Source organism: Drosophila kikkawai, chromosome 3R (assembly GCF_030179895.1).
Source record: "Drosophila kikkawai strain 14028-0561.14 chromosome 3R, DkikHiC1v2, whole genome shotgun sequence".
NCBI classification, from domain to species: Eukaryota; Metazoa; Arthropoda; class Insecta; order Diptera; family Drosophilidae; genus Drosophila; species Drosophila kikkawai.
This window is the reverse complement of record NC_091731.1, coordinates 14,512,234-14,530,130: the sequence shown is the minus strand read 5'-3', so window position 1 is coordinate 14,530,130 and position 17,897 is coordinate 14,512,234. Positions and strand designations below refer to the sequence as shown.

General features: G+C 39.4%; 1 protein-coding gene across 1 annotated transcript in view; it reads right to left on the bottom strand.

Annotated features, from left to right (window-relative positions):
• Positions 1-1,210: 1,210 nt before the first annotated feature.
• Gfrl (Glial cell line-derived neurotrophic family receptor-like) overlaps positions 1,211-17,897 on the bottom strand; it is a 65,030-nt gene continuing 48,343 nt past the window's right edge. The window contains exons 8-18 of the mRNA XM_041776991.2: positions 14,187-14,242; positions 13,699-13,883; positions 13,417-13,608; positions 10,641-10,846; positions 10,282-10,514; positions 8,622-8,973; positions 6,268-6,332; positions 5,604-5,826; positions 4,697-4,824; positions 4,467-4,577; positions 1,211-4,177 (exon numbers count right to left, since the gene is read on the bottom strand). Of these exons, the coding sequence (XP_041632925.1) occupies positions 3,917-4,177; positions 4,467-4,577; positions 4,697-4,824; positions 5,604-5,826; positions 6,268-6,332; positions 8,622-8,973; positions 10,282-10,514; positions 10,641-10,846; positions 13,417-13,608; positions 13,699-13,883; positions 14,187-14,242 (2,012 nt within the window). The 3' untranslated portion in view covers positions 1,211-3,916. The remainder of the gene's footprint in view (positions 4,178-4,466; positions 4,578-4,696; positions 4,825-5,603; positions 5,827-6,267; positions 6,333-8,621; positions 8,974-10,281; positions 10,515-10,640; positions 10,847-13,416; positions 13,609-13,698; positions 13,884-14,186; positions 14,243-17,897) is intronic.

The window sequence follows — 17,897 nt, the reverse complement described above, 5'->3', positions numbered from 1 at the left end:
GCATCGGAATTGTCCTCACGTCTAGACATAATTTCTTCAATCATTTATTACCTAATTAAGTGGAAGTATAAATGCCGAACTCAGCATGCCACTGGGCGTGGCAGGTCAAAGGGGAGGCAGGCAGGCAGCAGGCAGAACGGAGCTCGTGTTATTTTCATTCTCTTCTGGGCCACCGCCTTTTGTATGCGAATTAACTGGCAAAATTCCAATGATTGACCTTAGTCTTTGTTGTTCGAGCCGGGGTGTGCTTCTGCTGCCGGTGGCTGTGGGTGTGTGGCTGGGTGGAGTGCATTCGAGTGGTTCCCAGGGAACTTGAGTTTAAGCCATGAAACGGCGTTGCCTTGAGCAAGTGTCTTTGTCTTCGGCTCATCTTTTGTTCCATGTGCCTCCCCCTCTGCCACATATAAAGGCATTGTGTGGTTGGCTTTTCTTTTCAGCCAGTTCATTTTGCTTTTCTGCTGCCGCCTTTTTGCCCTTGTTTGTTGTTTTGTGTGTGTGTGTGTTTGTTTGCTTGCCGCTCAAGAAGGACTTCTCCTTATGGCACTGTCTTTGTAGTTTGCGCCCCTATAGTATCAACCAGGACACTCCCTGGCATTGTATTGTATTGTATCCGCGGCTTTGTTCCCTTCGATAGTGTCACATACTTAGTTGCCGATCGCTCGAAGGCGTTTTGGGGGTCAATAATAAAGTGCGCATCGCGAGTCATGTGACCCAGAAAGAATCGAACTGAACAGTTGAAGAAAAAGGTAAAATTATAGGATATTTCATTCATTTCAAAAGTAAAATAAAGGGACATCAAATGGTAATGTAAATCACTTGGGTTTTGAAATCTCCTAAAAGAGTGTATAAAAGTATGCAATGCAATTTTAAAAATACAAAAGCAAAAGTTTTTTTTACCTTTTAGTATTATAAAGTCAAAGATAATTAAAAGAACAAGTAAGACTAATTAACTAAAATCCCAAAGATTTGGAAATATCCTAAAACGATAAATCAGTTTGCTTAATCACTTTAAAATATACAACTTTTAGGCTTAATTTAAATCATTCTGTCTGTGAAATTACTTAGTTTTAAGTTCTTATAAGACCTCAGACTCAGTAGAGATTTAAAAACTTTTTCTCTATTTATTTAAAATTTTTACTTACCCATTTAATATTACCAACTTCCCAAATGAAGAATCACAATCTTTACTGTCTTTGTTGTTATTTCGTTTTTCTTTATTTTTAGCTGTTTTTCTTTTTGTTTGTTTCACTTACATTGTTCTTGTTTGTTGTTTTCATTACAAATATGCCATTCGCTTTAATTCATAGTGTTTTTTTATATTTAATTTTAACGTTATCCATGTACCTCAATTCGGTTGTTTTTGTATACGCTAACATAAAGCCCACATACTTACATACACACCCTCGTATGCACCCTAACATATCGTATATTTATTTATATATATTTACCGTTTACTGCTTAGGTTCCAACTTACAGCTTTAAACTTGAAGTGCGGCGCCTCTCTTGAATTCCCCATGCATAATTTTCATAGTTTTCCCCTCCGCCTTATGTTTATTTGCTATTATGCCTTTGTGATTTTGCTATCCTGGAATTTATACGTATCCTTGCTACAGATTGCTATTTGAGTATGCTGGTTTTCCTTTTTGCCCTTTTTGCCTGCTTTTTACATTAATGCGACGACTATTTTGTAATTTTCTTTCATTTCCCTTTCGGTTTTCATCATTCTTTAACGGTACTTTACATTGTAGCTACGCTTTGTCCGCACCCAGTGCGTGCGAGTGATGGATGGAGAGGGGATGTGGGTCGGGATAAGGATGGGATGAAACAATACACTCGCCTTGTCCTGTCACTGATATGGTCCGAAACTATATAACGACTTAGTTGCTGCTTCAGTTGGCCATAAAACGATGCGGATTGGATAGCAAATGAACTGAATTTCAATAGCCCGAACAATTTCCACTAATTTCCCCTACATTCTAAGGACACACGAGCTGCTCGATAGGTTAGTTTTGCCTTAAATTCGTCTAATATTTAGCTAGATGATTTATTCTCAAGCAGGTTTTCCCAATAGAAATAGACTTTACATACTTTCTGCTCTTGTTGTTTAGGTTTAAGTTAAAGCGTTGCTTTCTCTAGACACTATTAAAGTAGTTTTCAATGCTCTCTAACGTTTATAACTTTATGCATACGTATATTTAATAATTAATATATATTTCTATTTATTTTGGGTATATTTTTTTGACTTAGATATGCTGCGGTTAGTTCGTAATTCGTGTCAACAGTGTTATAATTTGCAAGGATATTCGATAGAGTGATATTAGGTTTAGTCCTCGGTGTGTATATTACATAACCTTTTTGTCTAACAGAAGCGCAGGCTTGGGGTTTTGCCAGATATCGTATAGGTATAGGTAATTCGTATATATATATATTCTTTTTTTTTTTCTGTGTGTATAAACATAATACATATCGCCGAGTATATGCATTAAGGAAGACATTTTTTCATGATTGTGACCATTCTCAATACGTGCACATTTTACACTGCTACAAAGTTCCTTTTTCTTTTGTTCAAAATGGTCAAGCTTAGGCTTAATGTGTGTGTGTGTGTGTGTGTGTGTGTGTGTCTGTATGCATCAAACACTCTATCAATATTCATAGATATTCCATTCACTCAGGTGTTGTTTTTTCCTTCTCCTACTATTTACAATAGTTTCTAGTTTACTCCTTTGCTTTTTACATATTTTCTTTAAGGCTCAACTGAAGTCTCGTTCCATATACATTTAAACTTAGCTTTTTTGTTACTAACTTGAATTGAGATCTCGTACCATATTCCATAGGGTTGTTGTTGTATATCGTTGTAAATATTATGTATAGTCATTGTTTTTTTAATTGGTATAAAGAATTATGTACAAAAGATTCGAGAAGAAACTTCGTGTAAAACTCGTTTAGGTGTTCATATTGATATGTACTGTTAGTATTTAATTACGTCAATTGAGGAGTCCAAAGTGGTAGTTGGTAGGAGTATGTACAGCGAACTGAACAGATAGTATATAGTATATAGCAATGAAACCTGTTGAAACGAGGCGAGGTGGCTGCCCGGCGAACAATCGAAATGCTGAACGCATAATTGATAATGAAACCGTAATTGTTTTCGCGCCTTCGAAACGAAAAACTATGAAATAATTTAACAATAACGATTTGCATAAGAGTGTTAAGCGAGTGACTGACCCGGCATAAGGCCAGGCCGTATTAAAATGTAATTAAAAATCAAGAGAGAAAGCCGGGATGCACGTTAAGGCATTTATTATTTTCCTTTATTAATGCAGGCAGCCAAGGACTCGATAGAGCTCAAACAGCAAACAATAAGTGGGTCTTAATTCTTGTGTGTCAAGGGTGTGTGTGTGTACAATGTATTGTTTTTTGTATAAAACTCTAGCTACGGATAGTACTTAATGCTGATACCTGCTCTATATACATACACCTCAAATCCAACTATCGAGTTTGCCTTCCGCTATTTGCTAACAGTATTATTATGTAGACAGCAGTTTCCGTTTTCACATTAAATGATAGATTAATGTAGTTGAGTTCTATATATGCATATGTCCTATATAAGTTTCTGTATATCCCATACGTTCGTATCAAAAGGGACAGCAACATCATCGTCAAGGGTCAACAACAAAGCTTTACAATAATCGCAGCTAAAGCACAGAACTAGCTCCTAAATGTATACAACACAGTATTACGATTATGCGCCTAAGTAAGAGTATCCACCATATCATTATAGTTTATAGTTATAGCTATCGTTCTCCATCCGCTTCCGATGATGAGTATGAGTATGAGTATGTTTTTCCCCCCACGAGTATCTACTACGTACAGTTATGCAATTGTCCTGGCCCTTAATCCTTCAGCTATGCGGCTGTCATGTCCAAGCCACATCGCTCACACACAGCGCTGTCCAGCTGGAGAAGTAAGCGGCCACCGCCAGCATCATCACATAGAGCAGCCGGTGGCAGCCACCGACGGTACCGTGTCCACTACGGGCCGCCGCACTCGTGCTCTCCGGCCAAATGACCTCGACTTCGGACATTTTGAAAATGCTCAGCAGTCGGTGGGATTGGAGCTCGCTGTGCTCGCTATTGATTTGATGACTGATGGTCTTCAGTATCGCGGTGCACTCGTCCTGCAAGCAGACAGATAAGCAGCCATAGTCGTCGATTGGATTATTTGGGGAAATTGATTTTAGTAAATCGGTGTATGCACAGAGAGAAAATCAGGCAAAGCTAAATTTGGAAAGCTTTCCAAGCTAATTTAATTTTAAATGTAAACTGGTTCTAAAAAGACAACCAATTAGTTTAGTTTTTTGAATATTAATGCTTCTTTAATAAGTTTACTGATTAATTATTTGATTCTTTGTAATGAAATTTCTCTCTCTGCATTTGTATAAGGTGCCTTGAGGCATCTCAACGAACCTTCTCCTTGCGCAGCAGCTCAATATCCTTCAGTTTGCCATCATGCGGCAGACGCGCAGCAATGATTATGTTCTCCTCGGTCATATTGAACAGCGTGAGGGTGCACTGCGTCTGGATGGATAGAGAGTAAGAGAGAGAGAGGTGATGGAATGCAATTAATATATATTGCCCGGACATACTTTACTATGCGTTCGCTCGACCGTAGCGAACCGGCGGCAATGGCGGCTTACCTGATTATCGATGTATGTGGTTACGTACTGCTGCAAGGCACGCACGGCATCCTGCACCCCGAGGTTCGTGTGAGGACGCAGCAGCGCCTCGTCGGCGGCACTGTAGCCCAAAAGCAGGAACACCCCACCTGCAAACAGAGAGAGAGAAAGAGAGGACGAAAAATGTAGCGAATGCCACATCAATTGCAGCAAACGTAATTTACTGCGGAATCCGCGCACAAAAACGCACGCAAGTGCCAGTGCCATGTGGTGGCAAGTGGCAAGTGGACAAGAGCCACGCAACCTTGCTGCTGCCACAATGGTTCCTTTTTCTGTGTCAAATATGCTCTCTCTCAAGTGGCTCCTCAGTGCCCGAGGAGGTGTCCTGACAAAAGGCCTTAAAGCCACAGCCACGAGATGTCCTTGCAGTATTTTCTATTTTAAATTTTTGCAGTTTAAGGAGAACACGGGGTTTTAAATCCTTTTAAAATGTGTCTAATAGTATGCAATAGATATTTTTGTTATTTTTCAATAGATGTATAATTTTGAAGCATACTTTTTGACACAATTTTAAGAGTTTTGAAACCCCTTAATTATTTTATTTGTATTTTTTTATAATTATTAAAAAATACAAAGTAAAATCTAACTTTACTTCCATCTCACATAATATTTTCTCAACCTAAAAACTTGGCTTAAATTCTTCAAGTGCGAATTCTCTTCGGGCTTCCTTAACTTGCGCCACACACACAAAAATGCAGCTGCATTCCACCTGACAACCCCGCCTCGTCATTGCCTGTCGCCGGCGATAATCGCTAAGTGCTTAACGCACAGCGAACCCGACACGCCAACGTAATACCGCAGGAGGGCAGCCAAGTAAGAGGCAGGAGGATGGACAGCAAGGATGGCAAGGATATGTAGCCCAACTTACCTGGCAGAATGTACTCCCCAAGCGGCGGCTTCATGCAGATGAAGCGGCCCGAGTAGCAGAGGCAGCGACCGCGGAACGCCTGGTAGGCGGGCGAGGCGTGGCTGTAGAAGGCGAGGGCGGTGCGGCAGGGGGCGAAGGGCACGCAGAGGGCGTGGCAGGTGAGGGTGAGGGAGTCGCCGCAGCTGCACAGCTCGCTGCACTCCACATCGTCCAAGGAGTAGATCTGAAAAGGCAGAAAAAAGTAAGAATAGAGAAAGGCATTAAATTGCATTGTGCGGCTACATTACGTATACGCCCGGTGTGGCCATAATTAAATGATGGCACAAACAAAAACCTTTAACTTTTCCACATATATATGTATGTGTGTATTTTATGATTTCCCTTTTTTCCCCAGCACGTGCCGACACGTGCAGGCTGCCGTATATATTTTCGTATTTTTCACTTTTAGCCAAGTAGCCATTTTTCTCCGGCTAAACTTTTAGTTATGTAAATGCGCTAAAAAGCACTTTCTGAACAAATCCCGGCCGAAATATGAATGAAATATTAATTTGCACTTAAATTTGGACTTCATCTAAGTTTTTCTGATAAGTAAAAACCATTTTCGGCAGCTTATATTAAAATTATCTCGACTTGAGGCTTTTGATTTGGTCTAATATTTACTCACCCGCTTGCTGCTGCCCTCACGAATTAGTTGATCCGATTGGCGAGGTCGTTGCACCACACAGTTTCCTGCAAATAAAATTGTTTTCAATTTCCAGAGCCACTTCATAATTGATGGAAAAATTCATTAAACCAATTTGTCGACACTGAAAGTTCTGCCGTAAACCAGTTTAACACCTTTGATTAAACTTAATTTCCAACCGACGCGTCGGACAATGTTGACTATTCCACTCATGTTTTTGTGGCTTTAAGTGCTTTGCCGCCTATGTGGAGACGGACACAAACACAAACCCTTTCACCCAACCCTACCCACTCGTGCCCCAAAATAACGGATGTCCGCCACTCATGTGGGGCATTCATCATGTCATCAACGCCATTACGACTTTTTCCTGGGCCCCTGAAAAGTTTCTCCCGGGCTTTGCGCGTGTGTTTATGTAGCACAAATTTGCACACTCGAGACCGTGACCTGACTTTTGCACTTAATTACCAGCAATGGGAACTTTAAGCTGCCAAGATGTGACTTAACTGGCACCTGGGGCCTGTCCCCCTAATCAAAATCCCTATTTTAGCGAAAACTTTACCAATAAAGCGGCTATAAAATGCATATGAATAATTGAAGCCTACACACGGGCAGAACGGCAGGTTACAATAGTTAAATATAGTTTTAAAATATCCACCTCCCTCTGGCAGAAGCAAAATCAATTATAGATGAGACACAAACAGGTTCATCTGCGGGCCAGCAACATTTCATGCAAAATTCAGAGCCAAATGTCCCAAGTGTCTAAATAATTACACCGGACGAGCTGACCACACGGGATGGCAGCCGGACTGACTGCCTGGCTGACTAACAAGCTGACAAACTGACGGACTGGACAAACAAACAAACTCATTTACATTTTTAATGATGTTTGTAAACACAAGCCTCGTGCCCCGGAGCCCCTTGTGATAAATGAATGGACAATAAACGATGTCCTCGGCAGGAGCTTTTAAACAACGGAAGTATTATCACAATGCAGTCGAGTGATATGTTATGTGTGCGCTTGGCATTCAAAGCATAATCGGATTTGCCATGTCCTAGGATCCCAAGAATCTACGGCATTTCAGCGGACTTTACATGGCGAGCATACAAATTTCTCCCGTATAATTGCCACATCAGCCGAAAACAAACTCATTTCCGGTTGTGTCCCACAGTGTGTGTGTGTGTGCGTGTGAGTTTGGGCGTGGGATGACCAATGCGGATACTGAATTTTAAATGATTTGCGCACAAAATATTAAAATAATAATCACGGTCGGCGCTGAGTTATGCTTTCAATTAGCCAAACAACCGCAGTCACCGCATCAATTATGTTGAAAACTTCAAAACGGAAACGATACCCAAATGTATAAAAATGTGGGGAGTAATGAGTGTGTGTGTGCACAGTGAAAAAATGTGGAATTATTAATGAAGAAATTTTGATTATATCTGTCTTTACTTGAGAGAGTTAAGGGTATTTTTTAATTAAAAATTTCAATTTAATATTGATAATCAATAAATTATACGGTTATGACACTGGTTCATTAAGTAGGCTACATGAGAAGCTTGACACCTTCCCTAGGGTTTTACTAAAGTGCGAGAAAGATGACTATAAAGCACTTCTTATGAAAATGGTAAGGCATTACGTCAGAAAATCGAAAGAATTAAAATAAAAATACTAGAAAAAATTAAGTGCTCTGAAAAAATTACACTAATGGATTAAAGAATATCTAAAATAAAACAATTTAATTAATTTATTATTAGTGTTTGACACATGGTCTCTCAATATGTATTGCTTTTTGCTACCGTCTTGCCACTATTTGCTAAAACTAAACTTAAACAAGAGCTTGTAAATATTTGTCCTTTGTAAATAGGTGTGACCGTAGTCGGTTACAAATAAAATATCCTAGCAACATAAAGCTCTAATAAATCTTTTAATTATTGAAGCAGTGTCATAACCACAAAAGCAGTTGCACATAAGATATTGATTAAGATACAAAGAATTTATTTTCAATGATACTATTTTTAATATGATCTGGTTTTGTATTTAATTCTTAGTTTTAAAATTTCCTTTTCAGTTTAAAGTAATTAAAATTACTTTCTCGAATTTCTCCTCACTTGATTTTTTGTCAAGTGTAACTACCTGCTAATTGTTATTAAGCTGACGGCAACTTTAGATGAGGCACCAGAGACCTTGCCACACATCATTGCCCTCAAGCTCTCATAATCGAGAGAGTCAGACGAATATATAGTACAATTTTTCGGACAGATCCAACCGCAATTGGACGTGCAGCGATTCCAACTCAGTGGAAGGACCAATTTGTTACCCACTTGCATTTACTTACTTGGCGGCTGTGTTGTTGTCGTGGTCGCCATTGTTGTGGTTGTTGTGGTTACCGGCTCCGTGATGCTGATGCCCACAAATTCCGTTGTTTCCCTTGGGTCGACGAAAATTACTGGATCATCGAAATCTATACTGCTGCCGCCGCCACGTCCCTTTCCGTTATTTTTACGTCTGCCGTTGTTGCCGTTACCGTTACCGTTGCCATTTCCATTTCCATTTCCGTGTCCATTGCCGTTGCCGCTGTGATAATCGTCATTTCCGCCGCTCTCGACATTTACGCTGGGCAGCGGGATTGAATCGGGCAGATCGAGATAATTGTGTTCCACCGATGCTGGCTCTGATTTCTCTTTTGGCTGCCGTTTCACCCAACATTTTCACATGCCATGGTTTTATTTTTGTATATTTTTTTTTTATGGTTTGGTTTTGCGTTTCGTGGTTTTTCAATTTTGTTGCAGGTTTTTTTATATATATTTTTTGTTTCATATTTGTTTTTCCACATTTTTATTTATTTATTTGCATTTTTTGTGGTTTTTGCGGTTCATTGTTGCAATTGTTCGTCGTTATTATTGTTGTTGTTTTCCGTTGTCGGGAGAAAGAGAAAAGGATGTTAAAGAGTTTGAAAACGAATACAGATATATGTATGTATATTTTTTTATGGGGAGGGGGTGGCTTAATCTTTTTGCTGCCGCCGCTGCAAAAGGCAATAGCAGCAGCAGCAGTAGCAGTAGCAGTAGCTGCTGCAGGTCACAGAAATTGATTGCTTTGTCGGTTTGCCCAACCCGAGGAACTGGGCCACAAGCAGAAACAGAATTTTACCAGGATGCGGATCCTGATCCACACTCGAAAAAGGTTTTTACATTTTTAAACAATAAATATATTTAATAAGATAAGAAGGAAATCTGGCTTTAAATTTATTTCTTAATTTCATTTAATTTCATTTTATTTTAAATGTGTATTTTGGCAATTGAATAACTATTTTAACAACTAAAATATAAATAATAGTATATTACTTTTTAATTTTTTAATTATCAACTAATCCTTGTAGCAACTAGTGGATAAATATTTTCCTTTTTAACTCCCTTGTATTTAATATTTGTGTTTATATCTTGATAAACATTTTTTAAAATAATTATAATTAAATAAAAATACAACGAATTTCAAATTGAATTTTTGTTAATGTTTTTTAAACTCTTTCCTCTTTTAAATGCTTAATAAATGTATTAAAATATAGATTTTTTAACATCTCAATTAAGTTCAGTATTTTTTTTTTCGAGTGACACATCCTTTGACCAGGACCAGAACAGAATCCGGGATGTGGACTTTGGTTTGACCTGGCATGTTGTGTGGCATATTGTCCGCTTTGCCGTTTCTCCGCCCAGAACCGCCACGCCTCCTTGCCGCCCCCTTTTTGAGCCACTGATTGAGTGCTGATTGGGAAACACAGAAAGCGAACCGACGGACAGAAGACCGGACCAAGGATTAATAAAGAGAACGTTGCAATGGGAGAATTTCCCACAGGTAACTGTTGTTGATGCTTGTTAAAGGTGGACACAACGCCAAATGGTAAGGATCGGATCAAATCGGCCACTAGTTGACCGCATTGGGCAATTAGGACTCGAATGGGGAGTAACCAAAGACGCCTAAGCCTAAGGCATACTCACCGCATACACGTCCTTGAAGATGTGCGTTGCCGGCTTCCTTGGCGTTTGCTTGGGCTGGAAACTGGTCGTCGTTGTCGTCGGCGTTGTGGTGGGCGGCGGTGGAGGCGGAGGCGGTGGCGCCCGCGTTGTCGTCGTCGTTGTTGTGGTCGTCGTGGTGGTCGTTGTCGTTGTTGTGGTGGTAAGGAAACCGAGCTCAGCCAATCGCTTCATATGGAAATCCTTTTGAGCCTCAACTGTGGGGGGTAAAGAAATTAATTGGAAATTAAATTTGAGAATTAAAGTGTTACTTGCTTAATATTTAAAGTCTAAAATATTAAATTATATGTATATATATATAATAATATATTTTTCTGACTTACCCACACACGGATTCATCCACAGCAGGCGCCGCCATCCCACACACTGGTACAAGTGCTGGGGATCTGTTCCTTGGCAGGCACAGGTCGTCCTCAGCATGGTGCCCAGTATGCCAATCATTGCTGTTCGACAGCCGCTCGGTCTGCCGGCGCACTTTTTGGTCACGCTATCCACCGCACAGGCCTGCTCGTAATACTCCAACTTGAGTCTGAAAATAGATATGGTTTTCAGTTGAAATACACTCAAAAATAAAAGAATTTACATTTACAAATTGAAATTTTCATTTAATAATAGTTTTTCTTTAGCTAATCAAGGCCTTGTATTACCCTTAAGTGCTTCTCTAATTGTTTTTAAGTTATTTTTAATATATTACTAATTTCTCTGAAATATTTAATTCAAATCCATGGCATTTTACAGTGTACTGATAAGCAGACTCGTAAAACCCAAGTAAGCTTCTCTGAGAAGCTGCCATCTCCAAAACCCATTTCCATTTCCATGACACAGGCTGAAGTCTTCGTGTCCGTCATGCGCCAGTTAGCTGCAGATGCAGATGCATATGCAGCTCCTCTGCTCCTCGAGGTCCTCCGGTGATGGTGATAAGTGTTCCGTTGCCGACACTGCACTGCAGCAGCTTCTCCCTCACCTGAGATTGATGTCGGCCAATTTGTGCTGGCATTACTCTTCTCCCCTCTGTCTCGGCATTCTACTGCATTTCATCGTCTTGGGGCGGCGGTAAAGGTCGGTTTTGCGTTGTCGCATCATCAGAGCAAGTCAAATTTATGGAGCCCAGGTCCTGAGGCTTGCGAGATTCAAGTGGGGATTTTTGGTCAAAAGCCATGCGACGTATGCGTAATATTTCAATAGCTGATTATCGGCACAAGGCGATGACTTGGGCATTTCAAGGCGATATTGCATGCTTGCTAACTTGCTTGGCGAGAGGTAAACTCTCATTGTGTGGTAATTTATGAATGATATCTTTGGAATTTGGCAAGTAATATCTTTAAGCAAACATGTTCTAGTATGGATATTAGGTTTTTATTTCAACAAAAATTGTTGTGAGCTTTTAGAGCTTACAACAAATTTTTAAAGAATTTTTTGCAGGAATCTTTTGGGTTGGCTGCAATTCATCTTAATCGACGTAATCATTAAGCTTTTCTTGCGCTTTATGGGTTGCATAAAGCCTGCAAATGGTTTGCTGTAACTGAAAATTGCGGCACGCGGCCAACAAAGTGCAGTTTAAGACGTCAGAGTGTTGCACCTTCGATGGCAGCCAAACAAATGAGCATTCACCCCTATACAGGCTCAGGCTCAGGCTCTGCCACAGGCACAGGCACGTGTTGGCGCACAACGCGTCGTATACGTAATAAGTCAACATAAGCACTCCACACGTTGCCCCGGCAAAGGGCCTGACTTTGCACCCTCCTCGCAGGCAGCAGGCAGGAGGCAGCTGCTGCAGCATACAAAATGAGCGTCATTAGTCCAATTTAGTTGTTTACCAAAGCAAGTGCGATTCACTTAAAAGGCAATTAATTTCCACAGCCACAGCAACGACCACGTACTTTGCGGTCGTTCAGCCGTAACATGACAACAAACAAACAAACAAACACGCCGAAACAGCCCAAACTCCCTCACCTCAGCCCGTTTCAAGCATGTGCATCCGAGACGGCAGCTCAAGGGTGTGGAGGTGAGGGTGCTGCATCGTATTTATAACTTAACTTTGTGTTTGACACATTCACGCGGTCTGGCCTGCAAGTTTTAGCTGCTGCTGCTGCTGCTGTCTGGCTTAATGAAGAGCTGCTCCGGCCACGGCCGGAGATTGAGCAGGGTATATGGAGAGATGAAGTTGCCTTTGGCAAAGTGGTAATTTTATGCCCCGCTTGCTGGCAACTACAAAATTCCGGAGCACCAAGCTCGTGTCAATTTAACGAGTTCGGCTGAGTGCCATCAAAGTTGCGGCTTTCGCAGACTTTGCCGTGGCTAAACGTCTCTAATTCAATATCAACGCGAGCGTGAGACTAAGTCTGGCAAATCCAATTTCGTCTAATTGAATTGGTGGCAAGTTGAAAAATAATACGGTGCAGTACGAGTATGTGGCAATTACGGTGATTGGGAATAGTTTTCATAAGATTACCGTTAAAGATAAAAACATAATACTTAATTGTGTTTAAAGTTATTAAATAGATATTAGAAATCAAGAAACTTAAACTCTAGAGCTTTGTAGGGTTTTAAAAACTCTTTAAAATATGTCTTAAAGTAAGCGAGACAATTCTATAGGTTCTAAAATTCCATTGTGCTTAAAGTTATTAAATTAATATTACAAATCAGTAAACTAGGGAGCTAAAGATCTCACTATAGTTTCAAAACCCTTTTAAATATAGCAACAAAATTCAGTGTTTATTTTTTTTTGTTAAAATTTTGAAGCATAAGTTTAGAAAATATTTAAAAGCTTTTTTTATTTCTAAAGAACTAAAGAATATATATTTTTTAAAATGTCTAAAAGCATTTTTCTTTCATATTTTCATATTCATATTTCATATTTTAATTTTTATATTTAAAATTTATGTTTTTGTTTTTATATTTTTATTCTTATATGTGTTTTTAATATATGTTATCCTTTAAGTAAAATTACCAGCTTATTCAATCTACTTTTAGAATATCCATTTTTACATTTTCCATAAAAGCGTCCACTCATGGGCCGGAAAGTATACATTGCATTGCGTACATTTCCGGTTCCGCTGAACGCTCCCTTTTACGCTCAATTTTTGAATTATGACCCACCTGCACTCGCGATCCTCCTTGCAGCTGTCGGCGACCACGTGACAGGCGGGCGGCGGATGGTAGTAAATGCCATTGGAGCTGGCCGGATTACTGTTATCGGGCGGCCGCTGTGCGCACACTGGATGCAGTTTTTCCTGTGCAATCATGCACATGTCGTGCCGATTGGCGTTCTGCTGGCTGCTGCCTGTTTTCCTGCGGCGGAACAATGGAGTTTCGGTTCGATTTTGGGTTGGTTCAGTTTGGTTTGGTTTGTTTGCTGCTGGCTGCTGGCCAGCCACTTACTTGCATAGACAAAAGGCAATGTCCAGATTGAGGTCCTCGTGGGGACCCTTGTAGAAGGCCTGCAGCGAGGACATGCACGCATTGCGATTGCACCGGTGCATCTCGCAATGCATCAGCATCGGTTGCAGGGACGAGGAGCAGGACGGATCCTCCCGGCAAGTGTCCAATGCCGTGTGACAGGTACTCTAAGGGGGATACAAGCAGAGAGAGAAAAGAATCGTAACAATTGCTTATGAAATAATTTTGTATAATATAAAAAGAAGACACTAGGGATTGGAAGCTGCTTTAAAAAATATGTCTAAGGGTAGGTAAACTTGTTGTTTTTTTATATTTCAATTTAACATTTTGTATTGTGAATTCTAAAAATATTTTTATTATAATTTAGAGTCACTGCATTTTTTCTCAGTGCCCTAATAAACACTACAAATTGTGTGAGCTGCTTTTTGCATTGTCCATGTCTCGTTTCGGGGACTTTTCTTTGCACTCACCTGAAAGTGTTGCTTGATTATTTCCGTTGAGAGGTCAACTTCGACATCCTGACCACCTGCAGCCGGCCAAAAACGTGCCCAAGTGTGCCAGTCGCATTTGCATTTGCATTTTGCATCGAGCAAATGTTGCCCGGGGGAGTTGATGTTGGTTGATTGGGGATTTAATGTTGGATGGTGACCGCAGCGGAGGTGCGTAGAGAAAATGTTTGAAATAGTTCATTAGTTTTCAATTTGCGCAACCCTTTCTCTATGCTATAGCATATTCGATTCGCACACAAAAAAATAAAATATATACTATATATATCGGTGGTGTCGCCTGTCCCCAACCTAACTGGCGGATTGCATTAGCTGTTTTAACCCAATTTGGGTATGGTTAGAGCTCTCAATCACCCAGATGCTCGTCGAAATGGATTGTAAAATCATTGATTACACCTATCGAGAGTGGATGGCATTTAGAACTAATTAAAATGTTAAATTTATGGACGGCCAGTGGATGGTCTTAATTAATTTCATTTATTTATACAGGTTTTTAGTCGTTTATTTGCTTATTCACTCTCAATTGGCGGGGATTCACAGGCAGAATATACCCGCGGAGCTGTATTTAACGTTTAACTGAAGGCCTAATCACAACTCAATTACTTTTTATGCTCGTGAATATATAGAGAGAGGGTTGTGAGTATCACTCTGAATATCAATCACGGCCGCCGGTTGGTTCGGGTGACAGCCCCCGCTATCGATTGCATTTTAATTAACCAACTTTCAGTTCGCTCTTCAGTTTCAATTGGTAATCACAAAGCGTTGCCTCAAAAATCCCAACACTTCCCCGCAGATAGTCCCTCCTCGTAACGATTGAAATTATTAAATCAAAATAACAAAAATGCACATAAATAACGTAAATTAAATGCAAATATTCCACAAATTTGTTTATTGCCTATTACTAGAATCCGGGGTAGAGAGGCGCAAAGAGAGAGATTTGAGAGTGAGAGTCAATTATGGGAATTGGGGGGGTAATACTTTCAACATTTTCGGGGCGTGGTCACGGGGTCGCAGGGCTGGCAAAACACAACTAGGTCTATATATATAAATATATGCATATGAAAGGTATAGATTTATTTGTTATTTTATTTATTGGTTTCGACTTTAAAAACTACCAAACCTACTGATAAAAATATATTCTGTTTTTAGGGGGGGATCGGCAACGATACTATAGCTCCTGTGTGGCTGTGTGTGTGTATTTATATGTGAGTTGGAGGTATCTTTCGGATGTATCTTTCGGGTTTTCTGAAGTCCCAACATGGGGGACTCATGGCTCCATGACTCATGATATAGTATAGCTCTCTGACGACTGTGAGAAAATGTGTATTTTTACTGGGTTTTCTGTACTATGCTGTGTGTGTGTGGTCTTTGGGGGGGAGTTAAACTGAATTTATGCTTCAAATAAGGCTAGGTAACGAATGTAGGTAAGGCAAATAATTCGATTTTCAAACGGAACACGGAATAAGCCAAACAGAAAAGTCGGGCAGCGAACAAAAAGTGTCTTGACAAAATCAATTTGTTTTCTCTTTGAGGGGAGTTGGTTTTTTTTTCTTGGCTTTTCAAGCTATATGTATTATATATTCAATAAAAAGTCCAGCTTTTATGCGCCGTCTCTCACGGAAGAAGTTTTTAATGTTTATTCGGTGGCTTTGTTGTATGAAACAATGAACTCGATGGCTGGTGAGTAATGTATAATTTGTATGACACAAATGTTGTTTGCACTTGAAAAGGGGAATGACTTGGAGGATCTCAAAAAACTTGATTTGAAAACGCTTTTGACGTTGGGTTAGTTGTTGTTATGTTTTTGGGGTTGTTTGGATTCAAAAAACGGGGTGCGTTGGAAAAAATTTGAAAAAGTGTGCTTGAATTGAATGTAACAAAATTTGATTGGTTTTTCTTTTTGGTTTAACTTTATGTATATTTTTAAGGAAAGAAATTAAATGAATTTTGTTTAGTTTTTGGTTTTGTTTAGGGTTTTCATTTTGCTCACATAACGTAGGAAAAAGTTAGTATCGAAAATATTCACAACTTGTACACAATTCTATATTCTTTTTGTAATCTCTAGAGTTTTCTGTTAGATAAACAAAATGACAAACAAAATTCATAGTAAGGAATTAATTGTTTTAAACGCATTGGAAGCAAATTGTTTGTTTAGATTTTTTTGTTTGGTTTTTCTTTGGTTTTTTTTTTGTAAGAAAATTTCAAAAAACTCTCAAAACAAATGGCAAGCTACGTAAAAGGAATTGAATTGAAACACAAAAGCATTTAAAATAGTTAGAGATATATGTAAATATTTATATATGTATAGAAATTGTAATGTATAAATTGTTTGTAGTTGTAACTATACTTAGATTTCGTTTGTTTTTCGTTTTTTTTTTATATAAAGGTTGAAAGAGCGATTGCCAAAAATTATGCACAAAGCCAAGAGGCGCACGGATTGCGCCAAGTTGTTTGTATTTATATTATATATATGTATATATTCACCTTTAACACAAAAGCAAAAATTTGAATGAATTTGATTTTGTATTTTGAAAAATAATTTACCTGCAACACGGTGTGTTTTTTTCGGTTACAGGGGGACGACACAAAACGGAAATCATAAATAAATCCACAAAAATCTATCTAAACGGTGAACGAACGAACGAAATGAACAAACGAACTTTTTTTGCCTGTTAATTAGTTCTAGGAGCTTGAACACACACAAATCTGGATTTTCAGATATTTTTTCCTGCATGTAATTGCTGCATTTTAAAATTGATTTATTTTGCAATTTTTTTGTTTTTTTTGCTTGGTTGGTTTGGACTCGTGGACTTGTTTTATTTATGGATTTACGTTCATGCTAATACGTGTACACATACTTTGGTAGTAAACACCGGTATTTCCGTTTCCGCCATAGCCGAAGCCCGTATCAATGATATCGAATGGTTCATTATCGGCAGCCGCCGCTGCCATGTGCCGCTGATGGAAGCCGCTTATATTGAACGGATAGCTGGGCACGCCGTGCATCGAGCCCGGATAGTTAAAGCTGCCGGATAAGCCTAGGCCCATGCCGGATCCGAGGCCGGAACCGGAACCGGAAGTGGTGACCGTGCCGGACCCTGAGCCGGTGCCCATGGCTATTAGGGGCGTATCAATTAGGGCCAAATTATCATTGAAGATTCTCTGATGCAGTTTCTCGTCCATGCCCAATATTCTTACTGCAATTTGAGGTTAGCAAGAAGAGAGAGGGGGTAGAGTATGGTTGTAGTTGTTGTAGGTTGTTGGTTGTTGTGATTGGTTGTAGTTGTTATTTGTTGTAGTTCTTGTTCAGTGCCATCTATATAGTTGTTGTTATTGGATTGTTATTATTGTTAATTGTTGTGACTGTTGCAGCTACGCAGCATTTGAGTTTATCCAATCACATTCGCATAAATTTCAGTATATATCTGGTTGTAGCATTTGGCTTTCTTACAATCAATTTTATAGCTATTAATATACTTTTATATTAGGTATGTTTAAAAAAAGAAGTAAAACATAAAAAATGATATACTTATATTGTTTAAATGCCAAAGAGTGGATTGGCATTAAACGAAAGACCTTTCCATTCGGAAGGAACAAACGAACATATAGATAGTGTCAACGAAAGAAGAGTAAAAATCGAACAAACATACAGAGGAGAATGTGAAAGAGACGGTG